A 16,510-nucleotide genomic window follows, 5' to 3' on the forward strand; every position below is an offset into this window, starting at 1 on the left:
TTAAGTGGGAGGGTTATCAAAACATATAAATGTAAATAATTGACAAAAACATTAAAGAAACTGTTTCCAGGCAAGTAGACCAGGACAAAAGGCAAAATTCAGCAAATAAATTATTGGCTACTTATGACTTAATTCAGCAAATAAATTAATGGTTACTTATGACTTGCCCATAACAAGTATATCTTCTATGCTGTCTTCTTTTTTAAAAATGAGCATTTATTTTACATGATGCAGCTATTTGTGCTTCTACCAACATATAGCTCACACTGAAATAAGTAACCTGCAAGGAAAAGGAGTGGTTACCAAGTGCATGTAGTTTTACATTGCTGGAAGGTATTTCCTGTCTCTCTTTCAGTCTCTTCTCCCTGTTAGTGGCCTTCAACAGAATTGTACACTTAAATAATTGCATTATTGCATGATTAACATGCTTAAAGCTGTTTCTGTTCATTTTGGAGTAAAATAGACACTTAGATTTATGCATTTCAATATTTCTAGCATTTTGTGCAGGTTTAGTGTTAAAGCAGGTGCAAAACATTTACAAAAGAAGGTCTCAGTGGTCTCAGATCCTTTAAACAAAATTGTGTGGAACAGTGGTTGCAATTAGAGTAAGTGGTCAGAAACTTCTTGGCAGTGTTTAATGTGGCATTCCTCCTTTCTCATGCATAAATAAAGCAAATGTCACTGGAATTTAGTAAAAGGCTGTTATGTTTTCACTTGAATCTGAAACTGTGATTGCAGATGGAGTAGAAGACACTCCACAGCAGATGTGGCTTTAGCTGCTGGGTGCTGAGCCATGCCTGTATTGTAGCCCATGCTGATGCTGGGGCTGAATCCTGCTTGCTTGTATCCAAGTGAGCTGCAGCCAGTGCTGCAGAGAATTACAGAAGAGAAAAACTCTCTGTAGAGAGCCCTTTAAATTGCTTATAAGTTTCTGACAATTTGGCTCACTAAAATTCTTCCTTTATATGTCTCTGCCTGCCTGTCTTCCATTTGTAAACCTGCCCCTACAAACCATTGGAAGTACCATTTTTATCTCACAGTCTGCATCATTTCTTTGCATCAATGGCAAACATTCTTGAAGTCAAGAGTCAGTAAGTTTGTTCACCAAACGCAAAAAGCTGTTCCATTAGCTGGTATAAATAAAAGAGCTCCACAGAAAATGGAAGGAGGTGAGGCAAGAAGCTCTGCTAGACTGTGCCAGCTGAAGACCTCTTTCAATGGGTTTTCTAGAAAACCTGAAAATAAACTGCTGGTGCATTGCATCTTCTCTGCTCAGGATTTTCCAGCATATAGTGATTATTTGTCTGGCCTCATATGGCTTCAGGAGGAGCATTTGCATAAACAAGAGAGAAAGAATCAGCAATCCCAAATATCCCTTGTCTTGGTTTAAGCTATAATTTAATCTTAAATGTTATATTAATATCAACTGAGCTAATTACAGAAAATTAATTTCCTGCAAAGAAACAAATTTCACATTGCCATAGGAACGAGTCCATACTCATTGTAGTATCTTGGTTGTTTCCTGAGTAATCCTCATTCTCAGTGGAATTCTGTCTTTTAAATTATAAACTTCCAAGACTGCACAGCCTATACAGGTGAGCGTGGTGGATAGTTTCATCCAGACAGATGGCTGCACCCCTGCATGTTCAACCCTCTGTCTCTCCTGGATGCACTTGCATAGAGCAAGCAATGAAGAAACAACTGAGGAAAATAAAACCCCTTCCAGATTTGTGTACTCTGCAAAGATTCACCCTTTCCAATACACTTATATACTGTTTTGCCTCCAGTTACTAAGTGCCATGGTTTTTCCCTTTTCAGAGCTGTAATTTAAAAAGCAGCAAGTGCTTGAGCCTACTGAGTAATGTAGCTTCCATGGGGGATTGCTCTGCCACCCATGACCAGCTGGGGGCTGAGGAGGGCTGTGTGGGTCCAGGAGGGGCATGCTGAGGCCATTCCTCCTACCTTGCTAGGTCCATTTTCTCTTAGGGCAAGCTTAGACATCCTTGTCAGGGAGTACTGGCACAGTCACCTTGTTCCACTAACTACATCCACTGCAATTCCCAAATGCCCACCATGTACAATGATACCTTCCTCATACAGAACAGCTCTCACTGCAGATAACAGGCAGGATTTGGATTTCTGTGATGCTGAGGTCCCTGGCTCTAATAGATACTCTCTACCCAGGTTTACTTCCTAAAACTTTTGACCCCAATATCCAGATCTCTCAGTGTGCTTGTTTTTGGTTTAATTCTCATGCTTTGCTAGTGAAGTGTACTTTCCCTCAGAAACAGCTGGTGTCCCATGTGAGAATTGCATGTTATTAGCCAGTCAGTCCTTGAATCATAATCCAGAAAAGGTCTTTCAAAGCTGCACTTTGGAATTCCATTCCTCAAAATATGATGGATGCTATTGCCCTGGGAACCACATCCTTGAGAATGCCACTTAGGAAAGAGAAAAGCAAAGCTGAAAGGGGATAATGAAGCTGTGACGCTCAAGCAGGAGGGGTACAGTGACCAATGATGCCCGGTGTGATGCAAAGCCAGGAGGCTACAATGTACAGCAGTCTGTTAAATATGTGGTGTTACAGATGTGCCTTAATTCAAGCTTCCTGAAACCCTGTCATCTAGAGACTCCTGTTTGCTATGATGTTTGGTTCTTAAAAGCCTCTCCCAAGCTATAGCAGTCAAGTTCAAGGAGGAAATATTCATGGAGTGGTGAAAGACAGCATTCTGGAGATGCCCACAACTCAGGACTCCCTCTGCTTGTCCCAATGTGGCTTCCTGCTTCAGTTCTGGACTATAGTCCCTACCTTGTGCATGGCTGCCCCAGTCTCAGCTTGCTCCCAGGCTTCCTTAGAGAGTGCAGTGATCGCCCTGCAATGAAACAAAACCCAGGTGTGGTTCTGCAGGAGGCTGCCCCATACCCTCTATGGTTAAGCAGCTGCCAGGTTTGGCTCCCTATGTCCCACAGAGCTCTCCAACACCATCCCACTGTAACAACACAGGGAATGTAGCCTATGGTGTTCTGCTGTGAAAACACATTCAGCTCATCAGTTAACACTGCCTGCACCTCCTTTTGGATGCCACAAACTATGAAGATGCACATATGTAAGATGCAGGGCATGGAGGATACTGTGTATTCACTGATACTAGTGCGGTCCTGGCAAATATGCCCCTGTGGGCTTTGGGACCCTGAGCAGATTGGCCAGGAGGGCCAGAGTAGGGCTAGAGCCCCAGAAGCAGGTATGTCCAGCAGCAGAGATATAGCCTGAGATTTTGTAGCCACTCTGTGCCAGTCCTCCAGGTGCTCTGCCATGGAGCCGTGTGGCAGTTTGCCAAAGCCAGTGCAGGTGTGGAGCCAGATTCCTCTGCAAACCCTGCCTCTGTTATTTGCCTTCATTTGATTTGTACTTTTGTTTGTTTGATCTGTTTGTTCATTGTTAAAAAAAAAAAAAAAAGTTGCTTATTTTTCCCAGTATCTTTCCTCTCCCTTCATAGCATTTTATGCCCATTTAGTTTTGTTTTTGTTTTATATTTGGTTAGTTTCTACAGCAGAGGACCCATTATTAATTGTTACAGAAATATCGTTCAGCAATGTAGCAAAAAGTAGATGAGGGATGTGGGCTGGAGGGTTGTAGAAAGAGCCAGACAAGTCGGACTGCTAAGTGCCTGGTAGATCTAAGAATGCATCTTTCCAGTGCAAGGTTACTGAAGCAAAAACACCGGCCCAATATGGGGTGGAAGTTCAGAAAGAACAAAAGATTATGTGAAGAATGAAAGACAATCCAATATAGAAAGTTCTGTATAGTGAACCCTGTGTCCACGCAGGACTGTATACCTCCCCCCCCCCCCCCAAGCGGGGAGGGCACAGTGTCACAAGGGGAGAAGACAGAAGGCAGCACGCGTGGGCCAGCTGAAATTCCCCTGCGTGCTGAGGGGCAGGCTCGGAGCTCGGCGTCTCCTTGGGGAGATGCTTCCCGAAGGAGCCAGGTGCGCTCTCGCCACGGCAGGGGATGCTGCGGGCGCTGGTCGCCGGGGCGGGCGGGCCGGGGCGCCGGGCGGGCCGGGGCCGCGGGGGGCGGAGGGCCATCTCCCGCCTCCGCGGGGCCGCCCCGCTGCAGTGTCCCGGCAGCCCGGGAGGAGGAGACGGCGGGGCGCGCAGGCAGCAGCGGGGCAGCCCCGCCGAGACGATCGCCGGGCGGGCGGCAGCTCCGCGCCCCGCCGCTCCCGCCGCCCGCACCCCGCGCCCCCGGCCCCATGGCGGGGCCCGCCGCCCCCTGGGCCGCCCTGCTGCTCCTGGCCGCCCTGCTGCCCGCCGCCCTGCCAGGTACGCGGGAGCTGCCGTCCCACGCGTGTCGCGGCCCGGCGGCGTGGGGCGCGGAGGTGCCGCGGGGCGGGGGGCTGTGGAGCGACACGGTGCTTGGGAATCCCCGCGGCGCCGCTCTGCCCCGCCCGGCACGGGGACAAGCGCCGCCGCGGCACCGCGGGGACACCCCGGCCGAGGCGGCCGCTCCCTGCCCCGGCGCAGGCACCTGCCGCTGCCCCGGTGTGTGCGGGCCCCTCGGCCGGTGCCCCCGAGCGGGGAGGGAAGCTGCAGAGCCGGGCAAGCCTCGGCACCGAGGGTCACCCGGTTCTCGGAGAGCACCCGGACCCTCCGTGGGTTAGCCCGCTGTGGCTCTGCTGCGTTTCGGGCAGCTCCGGAGCGCAGGGCTGCAGCCCACAAGGACGCTCGTGGCCAGACGGGAGCAGATGGCAGCGGAGGGTGACAGCCTCCCGCTTGCCTTCAGCCCGTGGATGCCTTTTTCCCGATGGAATCTCGTGCTGGTTCCACCGTCCCGTCCGGGCTCTGCTGAGGAGCCCCTCTCGCGCAGTTCGCGGTACTGACACCGGGCAGCCCAGCGCTGCATCTCTCCGGGAAGCCAGGAGAGATCTCGAGATCTCTCCTCTCTTCGTTCCCGCCGCCGGAGTCCCGTGGATCGAACCCTGTATCAGCCGGAGCGAGGCTGGCGATGCTGTCAGAGCTCCCCGGGCCCGCAGGCTCAGGTTTAAGCGTCTCTGGAGGTGGCGTTGTGGGAGGCAGTGGCAGATGTGCCCTGTCCTTTCCCTTGTGGAAGCAGTGAGAGATCACTGCAGCACCCGCGGCACTTATTGCAATGCAGACAATGCTGAACCGAATCTCCTCAGTTTGTGGCCACAAGGTCTGCATCAGAGCACGGCTAGAGACAGGGAATAGACACGCATGCGGAGGCATTTCAGCTCCAGAATGTATCTGTCCGGGTTACAGTAGCCAGAGCGGCGCAGGGACACTTGCCCCCAGTCTCCGGATGTAGTGGCTGTCCCATCTCCAGCCCCGTGCTGTAGTCGCAGAGGAGCCAGCCAAGGACTATAGCATCCTCCCCAACTCTCCTGCAGCTCTGGCCTTGTGCGGCAGAGCCTGGGACTTCATGTCATCCCTGGCTCCTGGTGAGTTTTAGTGTGCAGCTAAACAACCGGGAAGGAATGATCGGCTTAACCTGGAACTGTAGTCTCTCTCTGCAACTTGCTGTGCCCGTCCGGGTTAAGCTTGGGATCACGCTCCTGGAAGCGGTTTTATAATAGTGCTCCCTTGTGGCAGTGGTAAATGGAGAGGGAACTGGATCTCTTGGGGCTGCCTGCTGGATAGTGAGAGGAGGAGGGAAGGGTGCAGGGGAGTTTTTGTTCTGCTAGTGAGGGAAACATCCTGAGAAATGCCATAACCTCTGAGGAAAAGTGTTAGCTGTTGAGTGCATGCAGGCTCTTGCTTCCCTGACTGTGTAATGTCTAAAGTGATTCTTGGAGATTCTGATACTTCACTAAAAATTTTACATGTAATATCCATATAGTCTTTCCTTGTTTGCAATCCCACACCAATGTGCTGTAAAAATTAGGCCAATTTCTGAACAAACCCAAATGTGTTGGCATAGTGCTGCACAGAGCTCTGCGTGCTTCCCAGCTATGGAACTCTGGAGCACACCAAAACCTGCTGGAGTGGGAATACTGAGCTGTTAACCCCAGAGTGGCTGGAGAGGACTGGATGTGGGCTGCATGTGTGCTCCCTGTCCGTGTTGGTGCACTGGCCACATTGAGTGGACACCACTTTCCTTCTCTGGTGTAGAGAGCAGTTTATAAGCTACTAAACACAGGCTGTGTCCTGAGCAAGTGCAGTCTTAGACAAGAGGACTGGTGGGTTCTGGAGTTCTTTCTCCAGGAGTAAAAGCCATGCTGAGCATTTTTGCTGCCCTCGGTCCTACTTTCTCACATTCTAGCTGTGTTTTGCTGACCACCTTTACTGTATGTGCTCTGTCTAGGGGACCTGTCCCAAACCCACTCTGCACTTTGGAGCCTTTGTCCAAGTACCATGTCTGTGAGACAGGCAGGCTGCCTTGGCGCAGCAGACAGGCTCCAATGAAGTGAAAAAGCCCTTCAATTTTTGTCTGTGGAAAGAAAAGAAAGATTTTTCCCCAGTAAGGGTCTGGCATTGGGCTGGTGCTGTCATTGACTGTGTTCTGTTTATCAAAATAGAAAGTCAGTGTGGGGCCTGTGCCCAGGATTGTTGTGACAGTCCTAGGGCCAAGAAAGCGTAAGAGAAGGGTGTTGTGCTGGAGCCAACTCAGGGGGCAGATCCCATTTGTGTATTGCCAAGAGAGATTTGTTGCTTGCCGCCAGATCTCATGTGTGGAAGAATGGATACTGACTACAGAAGACAGTAGTCACCCACCCACCTTATTAGCTTAGACAAACAGTATTCAGGAACCACCTTTGGCCAGTGGGAGAAATTTGGGAGAAACATTAAGAGGAGGCTATGCTCAGAGCAAGAGCCTTTCTGACAGCAGCACTAACTCTCATTTTCCTTCCTTGTCTAGACTGTCTGACACAAACAGAGAAAGCAGAAGGGTCTCCAAGGGAATTTTCCACTTCGTTTAGCTGTAAGGAATGTATCTTCTCAGTTATTTAGGACAGTGCTGTAATGGTCTCAACTGTATAGCTCTGTACCAGCCTCTGGGTGTGTCAGATGTATGAAAGTAGTCCTGTGCTGTCCAAGTCTGTGATTCCAGCTCTTCAGACAGCCCATAGACTGATTTTGGCTGGATGTGTGGTTAAGAAGATGCTTTCAGAAGCTGATCTATACGGAAAGAAATTAGAAGGGGGGCTGAGTCGATGATGCAGCAAGACAGAGACATGCCAGTAGGGGGAATGGGATCTTGTGTCTATGATCCAGTGTCTTGAGTGAGCATTCAATTGCACAAAAATATAGCTCAGACACATTCAGTGATCATATTTCCCATGCAGAGCACTGAAAAGTGACTTCTAAGTTCTCAGGATAGCTTAGGGTGGACTTTATATCTGCTTCACATTGTATACAGCTGTCTGCAGGTGGGCTGTTGTCTTCACATGAAGGAAGCATTGCAGTATTTCCACCAGGTGCAGTTTCTGGTGCATGTCCAGGACCCATGGTTTCGCTAGCTGGGAGTTATGTAACATATCTCTGTCTGTCACTGAGGCAGTGCTCAGGAATGTGGCTAAGTTGGCATTGGGATGTGCTGGCACCAGGCATTATGTCTCCTAAATTTATGCAGTTGCAGCTTAAAGTATAAAAGTATAATCAGGACTGGAACCTCTTCCTAACCAAAGACCTCTAGATTGAACCTTTGTTTAGTAGCTTGGGTGCGATCCCAAATATGCAAAAAACTGCAGCCAAATCAACACTTCCCCCCCATCCCCCCCTTTAGCCTGAAGTGTCAGGCTCTGCTTATCTTGTTTGAGTTACCTGTCTTCATAAATTAGTATTTCTTCACTCTCCCCTTCAGCTGCCCAAGTGAACCATAGCTAGGTGCATGCATGTATCATGGGAACATTTACCTTTTGTTGTGCTTTCTGCTGGGAAGGAGGAGGGGACATGGATGATAGGTACATCTCCCACAGACTGCTAATGCAGTAAGCAGGAGAAGTGGTCACTTCCCCAGAGGAAATGGTGTGGACATTGACATGCCTTCCTCTTGGGAAGCCCCATGCTGTAGGTGTACCACACTTTTGTGCAGCCCTAAGAGGGTTCTCCCAACCCTGCAGACTTTATGCTGATCCTTCAGGCAGGTGCCAGGACTCCCTGTTATCTTTTTCTACCCCTGAAATCGCCACGTGTCTTTTCTCTTTTACAGCTCCCTAAAGCAGCAACACTTTCACTGGTGTGCTGCACTGTGGGATTGTTTTTATTCCTTTGAATGCACATGAATTTAATTGACTTGCAGCTATGAGTGTTTTCATTATTCCCCAAGATGAGAAAGATGGCTTCATCTCTGCAGCCAGTGCCCCTGCCCAGCACAAGAGGGAGGGATGAACTTCTGGGTTGTGGGGTTGTAAGGCAGTGAAAACCAGAGAAGAGCAGCAGATTCTGAAGCTGAGAATATCCTTTCCCTCTGTAAAAACCCAAGTATTTTGCTTCCATGTGGGTTGAAAACTTGAATTTTGGCTGTTTGCACTAGCCTCATAGCCTCTGGGGAGTGGTATGTCTTACATTTCTAGGTCAGTAGAGGAGTGATGGGTGTCTTGAAGAAATGTGAGGTTGTCTGAAAGATCCTTTTTGTGCATGACCCAACAGAAAACCTTTGAAATCGTTTTTTCATTTTCTTTTATGTGTTTGCTATACTGCTGCTTATTCTGCTGCACTCTCGGCTGCAAAACCTAGTCTGTGTTGAATGTTCACAAACTGAATTGCCAAAATAAGCACTGCCAAGATCAAGACAGTGGTTTAAATTGCACAAGATTTAAAGAAAACCAAGAACTGCTGAGATCTTCTGCTTTGCTGTCTGTTCTCTGAGTCTTGGGACACACGTTTCTTAATTTCCTCCACACCCTGGATGCCTAGGGATTTAGAGGAGTGATGTGGTTTAGTCCTGTGTCTCCACTGCTTGCCTCTTACCAAGAAGGCATTTAGATCAGTGGAATTTTGCACTGCCCTTCTACCTGACTAGACTGACTATGCACACTCTGATCCCAACTTCACATTTATCCTTACTTGAGGCACCAGCAGCTTTTGCCTGCAGCACCTCTGTAGTTGGATTCATTTCCTTTGGGGGCGTACAAGCACCTGGAAAGTGTCTGCTTTCCCTGGTTCCTCTTTAAACTTTAGACAACGTTGTAATGAAAAATAACTTTTCCACAGTGTACCACATGGTCGAGTCCTTAACTGCTATACCGGTAGCAGAGTTAACAAGAGCAACATCAAACAGTGTTTACACAGCGTCCCCTTCATTGCCTGCTCTTGATTTGCCTGGGGAGATGAGAGCTTGTGCTGACAGCTCATGTGCTTCTGGTCCCCAGCAAGACCTGTGCAGGCTGCTGAGCTCCCTCTGCCTCCTCTCTGCTGCATGGGACCTCGTACCCACCTCTCTCCAGACCACTTGTCCTGTGTCCTGCCCTCCTAAGGCACATGGATGCTGGGTCATGTAGCTCTGGAAATGACAAATTCTCCTCCCCAGTACCCTGGAACCGCTGTCTGGGATGTCATATAAGGTTTTTTCTCCTACTCAGAGTTTCTTCAAATGTATGTTTAAACTTCAGCATGTTTTGTACTGTTCAGAGCACTTTCAGTATGGTTAAAATCTCTCTGGGTTAAATTGTACCTTTCTTAAGCAGCAGTCACTGTACCTCACTCTCACTGAACTTGTAACCTCTGGCCTGCTGTTAGCTCTTCACAAATGACATCTGTGCAGTGGGACACAGCAGCTTTTCCCACCTGCCAGGTTGGGTTGTGTACCCTGCCTTTGTCACATCTCTGTGCTGTGGTTAGAGCTGAGCACTTTTCAGTGCCTCTGAAACCAGCCTGCATCTCTCTCCATTTGGTATAGATGCTTGCATTTGGCAGGTCTGCATTTAAAGCAAATAGCCTTAAGGAGTAGAGAAGCAAGGAAAAGTGGAAGAAAGACCCAAGAAATTGTGTGCTCTAAACAGAGACCTTTTCCTAAACAAAGAGAAATTGTTAGTTACATCAAATGTAATACTGAAATCCAGTGGTAAGGAAGGCAGTCCAAGCTTCTCCTCATCCTGGAAGAACACATAAAACATACATCCAAATTTAACTATGTACACATTAAAAAGTGGTCTGGAGAAGTGTGCATTTTAAATCAACCCTCTTCAGTGAGTAACTCAGTCATCAAATCAGCTCTTCATTAAACAGAGTAAATTACTCTTTGAGGACTGTGGAGTGTGTTCATATTTCACAGTTCCAGTGCAGCTATTCCACTATTACATAGTTATTAAGTCCTCTTGGGCATCCTGCAATGATCCTGGTTCCAGCAAATCTTTCCGACTGTTGTATTCTTCCTGCGCTAAACTGATTATTTTTCCATTGGATGAGTTGGTTGTTCTTAATATATACATTTGCTGTAAAATAAGAGGCCACTCTTCAAATGGTTATTTGTCATGTTTACTGTAGAGTTGACTGCAATATTTTGGCTGAAACTTTTTTTTGGGAAAAAGTGCAGGACTGCTGGAGCAGGACTGCTGGAGCTAGTGTTTCCTTGTCTCTAAAAAAAAGACAGAAATTAGAGAAATCAAATAGTCAACATAATTTGTTTTGGTATTCTATTATGAAGTGCTTAATCCCTTCTTCCATAGTGGTGTCCTTGGAAGGATGTACAGAAGCGTTTAGCTGGAATCAAGGAAAAACTACTGAATGTGCCTTAAAAATCCCACAGTGGAAAGCAGCAAATGTAACCGGCAAAACATGCTGCCATGCATGTTTTGTGGTACCAGAGAACAGCCCAAGCCCTGTTACCTACCTGGCCAGCCCTCTCAGAGCCCCTGGTTGCTCCTGCTGCTAAGGGAGGGGAGTGTGGGAACAGCACCCAGTTGTCAACCCTAGCACCCATCCTGCAGCCTGAGAAGTAGCCAGGCTTCATGTCTTCAGTCTCAGAAAGACAGCATTTAATTTTGCCTTTGCTGCTGAGATCTTGGGGCAGGTCTGAGAGCATTGCAGGACACAGGCTGTAGCCAGATGGATGGAGAGCTGGATTTAGATGCTGTAACTCTTGCTGGGCAGTGTCTTGCTTTATGTGACAGCCCCATGGAAGCACCTAACAGCATCAGAATCTGCCCCTGCATGAGTAACTGAGCTGCACTTTCACACAGTCTGCATGTCTTTCTCTTTGGTCACTTCTTGAAGCCATGCCGAGTTGGGTGACATAATTGTGTGGTCTCTAGCCCGGGAAGCATTGCAGATGGCCTCAGCTCACGCTCCAAGAGGCTGCAGCAGCGTGAGGCCGACAGCAATCCGGTGACTTGGCCGAGGGCTCGCTGCACTTTGCAGTAGAGGCTGCTCTGGGTTATGTATTTGCAGCCTTGCTGGCTGCATCAGCTGAGCTTCGTGTCAGCCTCTGTCCCAGCTGTGCCATGAGTTTCATGTTTCTGGTCTCCCAAAGCAGAGGTGCTAAAAACAATTTAAAACCAAATGGCAGTGATGGCAATGCTCCATTTGGCTTTGCTGTCCTGAGACTTCAGGCTGATTTCAGGTTGCATGTATTTTTAATAAATGTATTTGATAAGTGTCTAAGGTTGTGTTACTGGGGAGGTGGGTTGGGATCACGAAGCCTGGTTTCATTCAAATGTCTAAGACAGACTTTGAAAGTGGCATCTCACCTTTCCTGAGCTCCACTGGCCCTGTTTTAAAAATGAGTTGAATGCTTTTTCCATGCTGTGCTGTGCTGAAGAGCTGCCCAAGCTAAGACTCTACTCTCTTCTACTTGAAATTTTCCAAACAGAAAGTAATGACAGATGTCTTGTGAATTGCCCTGTTGCCCAAAGCTGAATGTATGCAGAAGCAAAATTGCTGTCTGTACAAAGAAATAAAGTCAAAACAAAATGAAATTAACCAGAAAAGCTCTTCTGTGATAGCACAGCAACAGTACTGAAAACCTAGAAAGTCTAAACCTTAAACAGTAATATTAGCAAGCCAAATTTCCATGCTAGATGTGTACAGTGATGTATTATTTTGTTTGCAATGTGGTGATTGCTCTGACAGGGCGCTGAGCTTCTTTTCTTCACTCGTAATGACTACTGTAAGTCAAGCCAGCCCTCCAAGAGCCTGACTACAAGCTTAGATGGCAGTCAGGGGACTGAATGCTCAGTGGGCACTGTACATGTTTTCATGAAAGCCCTTCCCAGTCAGGTCAGAGCTGCTGGGTTTCAGTTGCTGAGCACAAATTTATTGCCACAAGATGTCTCAGACCATATGTGCTCCTCATCTGCCCTCCCAGCAAGTCAGCCCCCAGTGCAGGATGTGCCATGCCCCTTGGAAGTGCTGATTGCTAAGGGCCAGACATCTCTGCAAACACTTTCTTTACTCTGCAAAATCACCTGTTTAAATTACCCTCAGGGAGTGCTGATGAGTGGTATGAGACATTGTGGGATTCTGGTTGTTTTTGGTATCACATTGTGCAGGTTGGGCTGGAAACCTGCAGCTGATGATGTGACGTGGGAACGGGAACAAGTGCGAAACCTTGGAGGGATGGAAACTGATTGCAAATCACTACTTAAATGAAATTAAAAGAGAAATGGCTTTGAACTGGCTTAAGTCTTTCCTTGTGGTGGTGACAAGCCAGCTGTCCCATGTTATGCTAACAAGGGTAGTCACAAGTAGTGTGGTATGGGCACAGTGGGAGTGTGTCTGGGAGAGGATGGTGTCCACACTCCCACTGGGAGTGGAGGGAAGGAACCATCCATGCATATGTCAACAGAGGGAAGGGAGAAGGAAATGCAAGAAAAAACAAGATTTTTATTCTAACACCTGCAGGGAGAGAGGAAGGATTCAGCCCAGTGGAGCGAGCTGAAGTGAGAGCTCAGATAACTGATGAACCTCAGGGTCTGGTGGGTGTAAGCATCAGCATCTGATGACTTAGTGTGGATGTTTCTGAAAGAAGGTGGTGTGTTTGAAGATGGGAAAGTGATTTTTAGCACATGCCTACTGTTCTACCTGTTGCTTTCCTTTGGGAGAAGCAAGATTTTTCTTAGGACTGGACACTTACAGAACAAGCTGCTAGTAATTGTAGTGAGGGTGGCAGAAACAGACCCTATGAATCCAAACACAAGAGCCTCATAAAATTAGGCATAGAGTTTGCAAGATTTTTGGCAATATAAAATGAACCATTTGGTTTTTTCAGCAGTTGGACCTTTTGCAAATATATTTTTTCTCTGCTTGTGCTGTATAAATATATTTTTTAAATCCCCAAACTTTTGTTATGCTTGCAAGTAGTCCCCATAATAACTGAGAAGGCAAATAGTGAAACTTCAAAATGCCTGTAGGAGCTTTGAGTAATTTGGGCCCTCTTTGTATGGAAGGAAATCACTGTGATTCAGGAAGCTTTGCAGCTTCAGCAAAGTGTTTGTGCTACTGAATGGTAGCAGATGGCCAACCCACAAAACGTTAGCAAGTTCCTCCGTTAAGTTACTTGTAAAATAGTGCAAATTTCCTTGTCTTGCTCTTAGCAGCCAGCCTTGGTTTGAGGGATCCAAGCTTGGAGCTTGTCTCTGCTGTTGCTGCAGGTTTGCTTCCCCAGCACTGGCCGCACAGAACACCCAGATTCAAGCTGCCCATAACCCTGTTGGGTAACCTGTCCTTGTCATGCAGATCTAGCCAAAGCCCTGACAGCAGAGATTGCCACTGCCACAGAAGTAAGGGTTGGTTTTCATCAGTAGCTCAGGTTTGAAGAGAGAGGGAATTATTGTTCATCACCACATCATTATAGGTCACCAGCGTTGGTGAGGGTGGGTCAGAGCTCACAAGTAAAGCAGGCAGTGCTGGGCAGGTGTTTTGGTGTTAAAAAGCTTCATTCCTCTGAGCTGCACCAGTGCCAGCTTGGTGTCACAGGGCATCTCGCAGCAGTCACGGTGGGCTGCTCAACACACCCTGCCACTGCATCCTTCCTTCCAAATCTCCTACTTTGGGTGCTCAAACACCAAACACAAATAGCATTAAACAGGACTCCATGTACACTGGTACATAGCTCTAGCAGCCTGCTAGCTATGGCATGTTAAAGACTCTGGAAGTCCTTCCTGAGACTTGCTCTCCTGATTTTTGCAGAGGCTTTGTTAACAGGAAGGATTGATTTTCTTCTTCCCCAAAGGCTACTCCTGCTGTACATCCCACTGGTCAGGGATATTCTGTGCCGTGTGAGGAGAAGCTGCAAGTCATGAACCTCAACATTGGAGACCAAACCAATGTAGATATGTGAATTTTCAGTTCTAGATATCCCTGGGCTAACCCAAGGAAGGTGGCATAGATTCTCTTTTACAAACCTGACGAGCTGTGACTGCAACTTTTGGATCTGTTCAGATGCTTTTCAAGGTTATTAATTGGGTAAAATCTTTGCCAGATGTCCCAGTACTTGACAAATCATGATGGGGTGAATCCATGATGGGGTGAATCCAAGTGGCTGCTGCTGTGTGTCTCAGTTGTGTCTGCTCAGCTATGATAGCACTGCTTATAACAAACATGTGAAACAGCCCAGGGCTTTGCATGAAGACATCGCTTTGAATATAACTGCAGAAAGTTGGTCTTTGGAAAAGAAATAATAAGGAAGTAATTTATCATTAATGAAGATCTGTGCCTCTCTGAGCCCGACCTAATACAGAGCTTCTAAGAATAGCGATTGTAGTATTCTGTGGATTTCCCTGGCATGCACTTTATCTGGGATCTATGAGTTTTGCACTTTGTAAGCCTTGGAGGGTGTGGCACCAGCTTCCCTTTTAGGGTAGAAAGCTATATGTGTGCTTTTTGAAAGAACTTCTGCAATAAATACTGTGGAATAAAGTTAGAAGAATCAGAGCAGGTATTACTTCAAGACGTGAACCGTTTCATATTAGAGATAGATAAATAATATTTTAGTGATTTTTATTTCCCTTTCCATTAAGAGGAAGCAGCAAAGGCTATGTTATTTTAAGATTTATGTTTTCCAGTCTCGGTAAAGAAACTTAATCTCTGACTGCTGCTAATGAAAGAACAGACTAATGTTGAGCCTGAATTTTGTTCTTAGCAAACCTGCACCTTGGGAAACTAACTTTTCTGATTTATAAAAGGCTTTGAAATGTGAAATAAAAATGAAGAGTTTTAAATTTTATTTTCTTTCAATGCATGATGAAGCTTGAATTCCTACTCTCTGACTTTGTGAGTCTGAGGCATTTTTGGCAGTTTCTAATGGAAAGTTGAACATGCACTTCAACTAGAGATGGAATGGAAAGACTTTACATAAACATATGAATCTCCAGAAGATTAAAAAATCTGTGCTATTTCACTGGGTAAGGGAGAAAATTTGTCTGTATTTGAAGTGGTTTTGGAGAAAAGTGTAAATCAACCTTCCCAAATGTAAGTAGGATGCTTGAGGATGACTTGGTTATGTCTATGGTATGCATAAAGGAATGAACCAGAAGCAGATGCCAATTGGCATCCAGATTGCCAATGCTGTGGATTCAAACCCAGTCTTCATTTCAGAAATATCCTACTGATCATATTTTTCCCTTTTTTTTTTTCGTACAAGTGAAAATCAATTTTCTGAAATTTTCAAAATCCTAGATTTCTGAGTAACAGTTGAAGCCATGAAGTTTTTTACTAGTTGTGGCTTGCTTAACAGTTGCTGTGTCCGCAAATGACTGATGTAATCCATTAGCTGAGTGTTAAAGTGGCCAAAATTAACAGCTTTTTCAGGGGACGTGAAGGTGACTGAGAGTTGTCACTTTCCTCCCACAGCCTGTCACAAACCAGTACAGAGTAGGCTGTAGGCTACCATTTGTCTCCTGCTTTGAGGATGGGCCAGGGTAAGTGGGTGTTTGGATAGAAGAATTTAATTGATAATAAAATTCTCATATAAAGTGAATAATATGAACAAAATGTGTGTTGCTTCGTGCCTTATGGATGTTGGTAACCACTGCCTGATGAGTTTAGAGTGAAAGCTGGTGCAGAAAGAGAGCTGTGCTTCCTCCTGTGACTTTTCCTAAGCCTAGTCCATATCCTCCATCAGGATAATTACATACAATGTTTTCTTCAGCCTTTGAGGGAGCAGGGCCTCATTCTTCACTTGAGTGCTTCTATAACATGCCACTGGTTTTAATGAGATTGCATGGATGTGAAAGGAGAGCAGATTTAGGTTCATAAGAAATGATCCAGGTGCACAGCATAAAGATGCTGCCACGGTTTAGTTAGCCTCCTAATGAGCAGTGCAATTTTAATAGGTGTGTTTTCCTTTCTGGAGATCTATGACCATAGCTGTGGGGAGCAGGACAGAGGCTGGCTCACAGAAGTGCATGCTCTGGCTCTGGCTTGTGTCCCCTGCCAACCCACTTCAAAGCTGCCTCCCTCAGGCTGCGGGCACAGAGGGAGGGAGCACTGGTGGAGGGGATGCCTGACAGCCTAGAAACAATACTCTCTTTTTTTTACTACCTCACCTGTGGGTATCCTTTGAGGTCCAGCTAGAGGGAAATAAGCTGCCTCATCTGCAAGCCTGTGT

General features: G+C 46.7%; 1 protein-coding gene across 1 annotated transcript in view; it reads left to right on the top strand.

Annotated features, from left to right (window-relative positions):
* The first annotated feature begins 4,247 nt into the window (after window positions 1-4,247).
* FNDC1 (fibronectin type III domain containing 1) overlaps window positions 4,248-16,510 on the top strand; it is a 61,444-nt gene continuing 49,181 nt past the window's right edge. The window contains exon 1 of the mRNA XM_030236216.2: window positions 4,248-4,326. Coding sequence (XP_030092076.2) covers window positions 4,257-4,326 — 70 coding nt within the window. The 5' untranslated portion in view covers window positions 4,248-4,256. The remainder of the gene's footprint in view (window positions 4,327-16,510) is intronic.

The sequence above is a fragment of the Serinus canaria genome, chromosome 3 (genome assembly GCF_022539315.1).
Source record: "Serinus canaria isolate serCan28SL12 chromosome 3, serCan2020, whole genome shotgun sequence".
NCBI classification, from domain to species: domain Eukaryota; kingdom Metazoa; phylum Chordata; class Aves; order Passeriformes; family Fringillidae; genus Serinus; species Serinus canaria.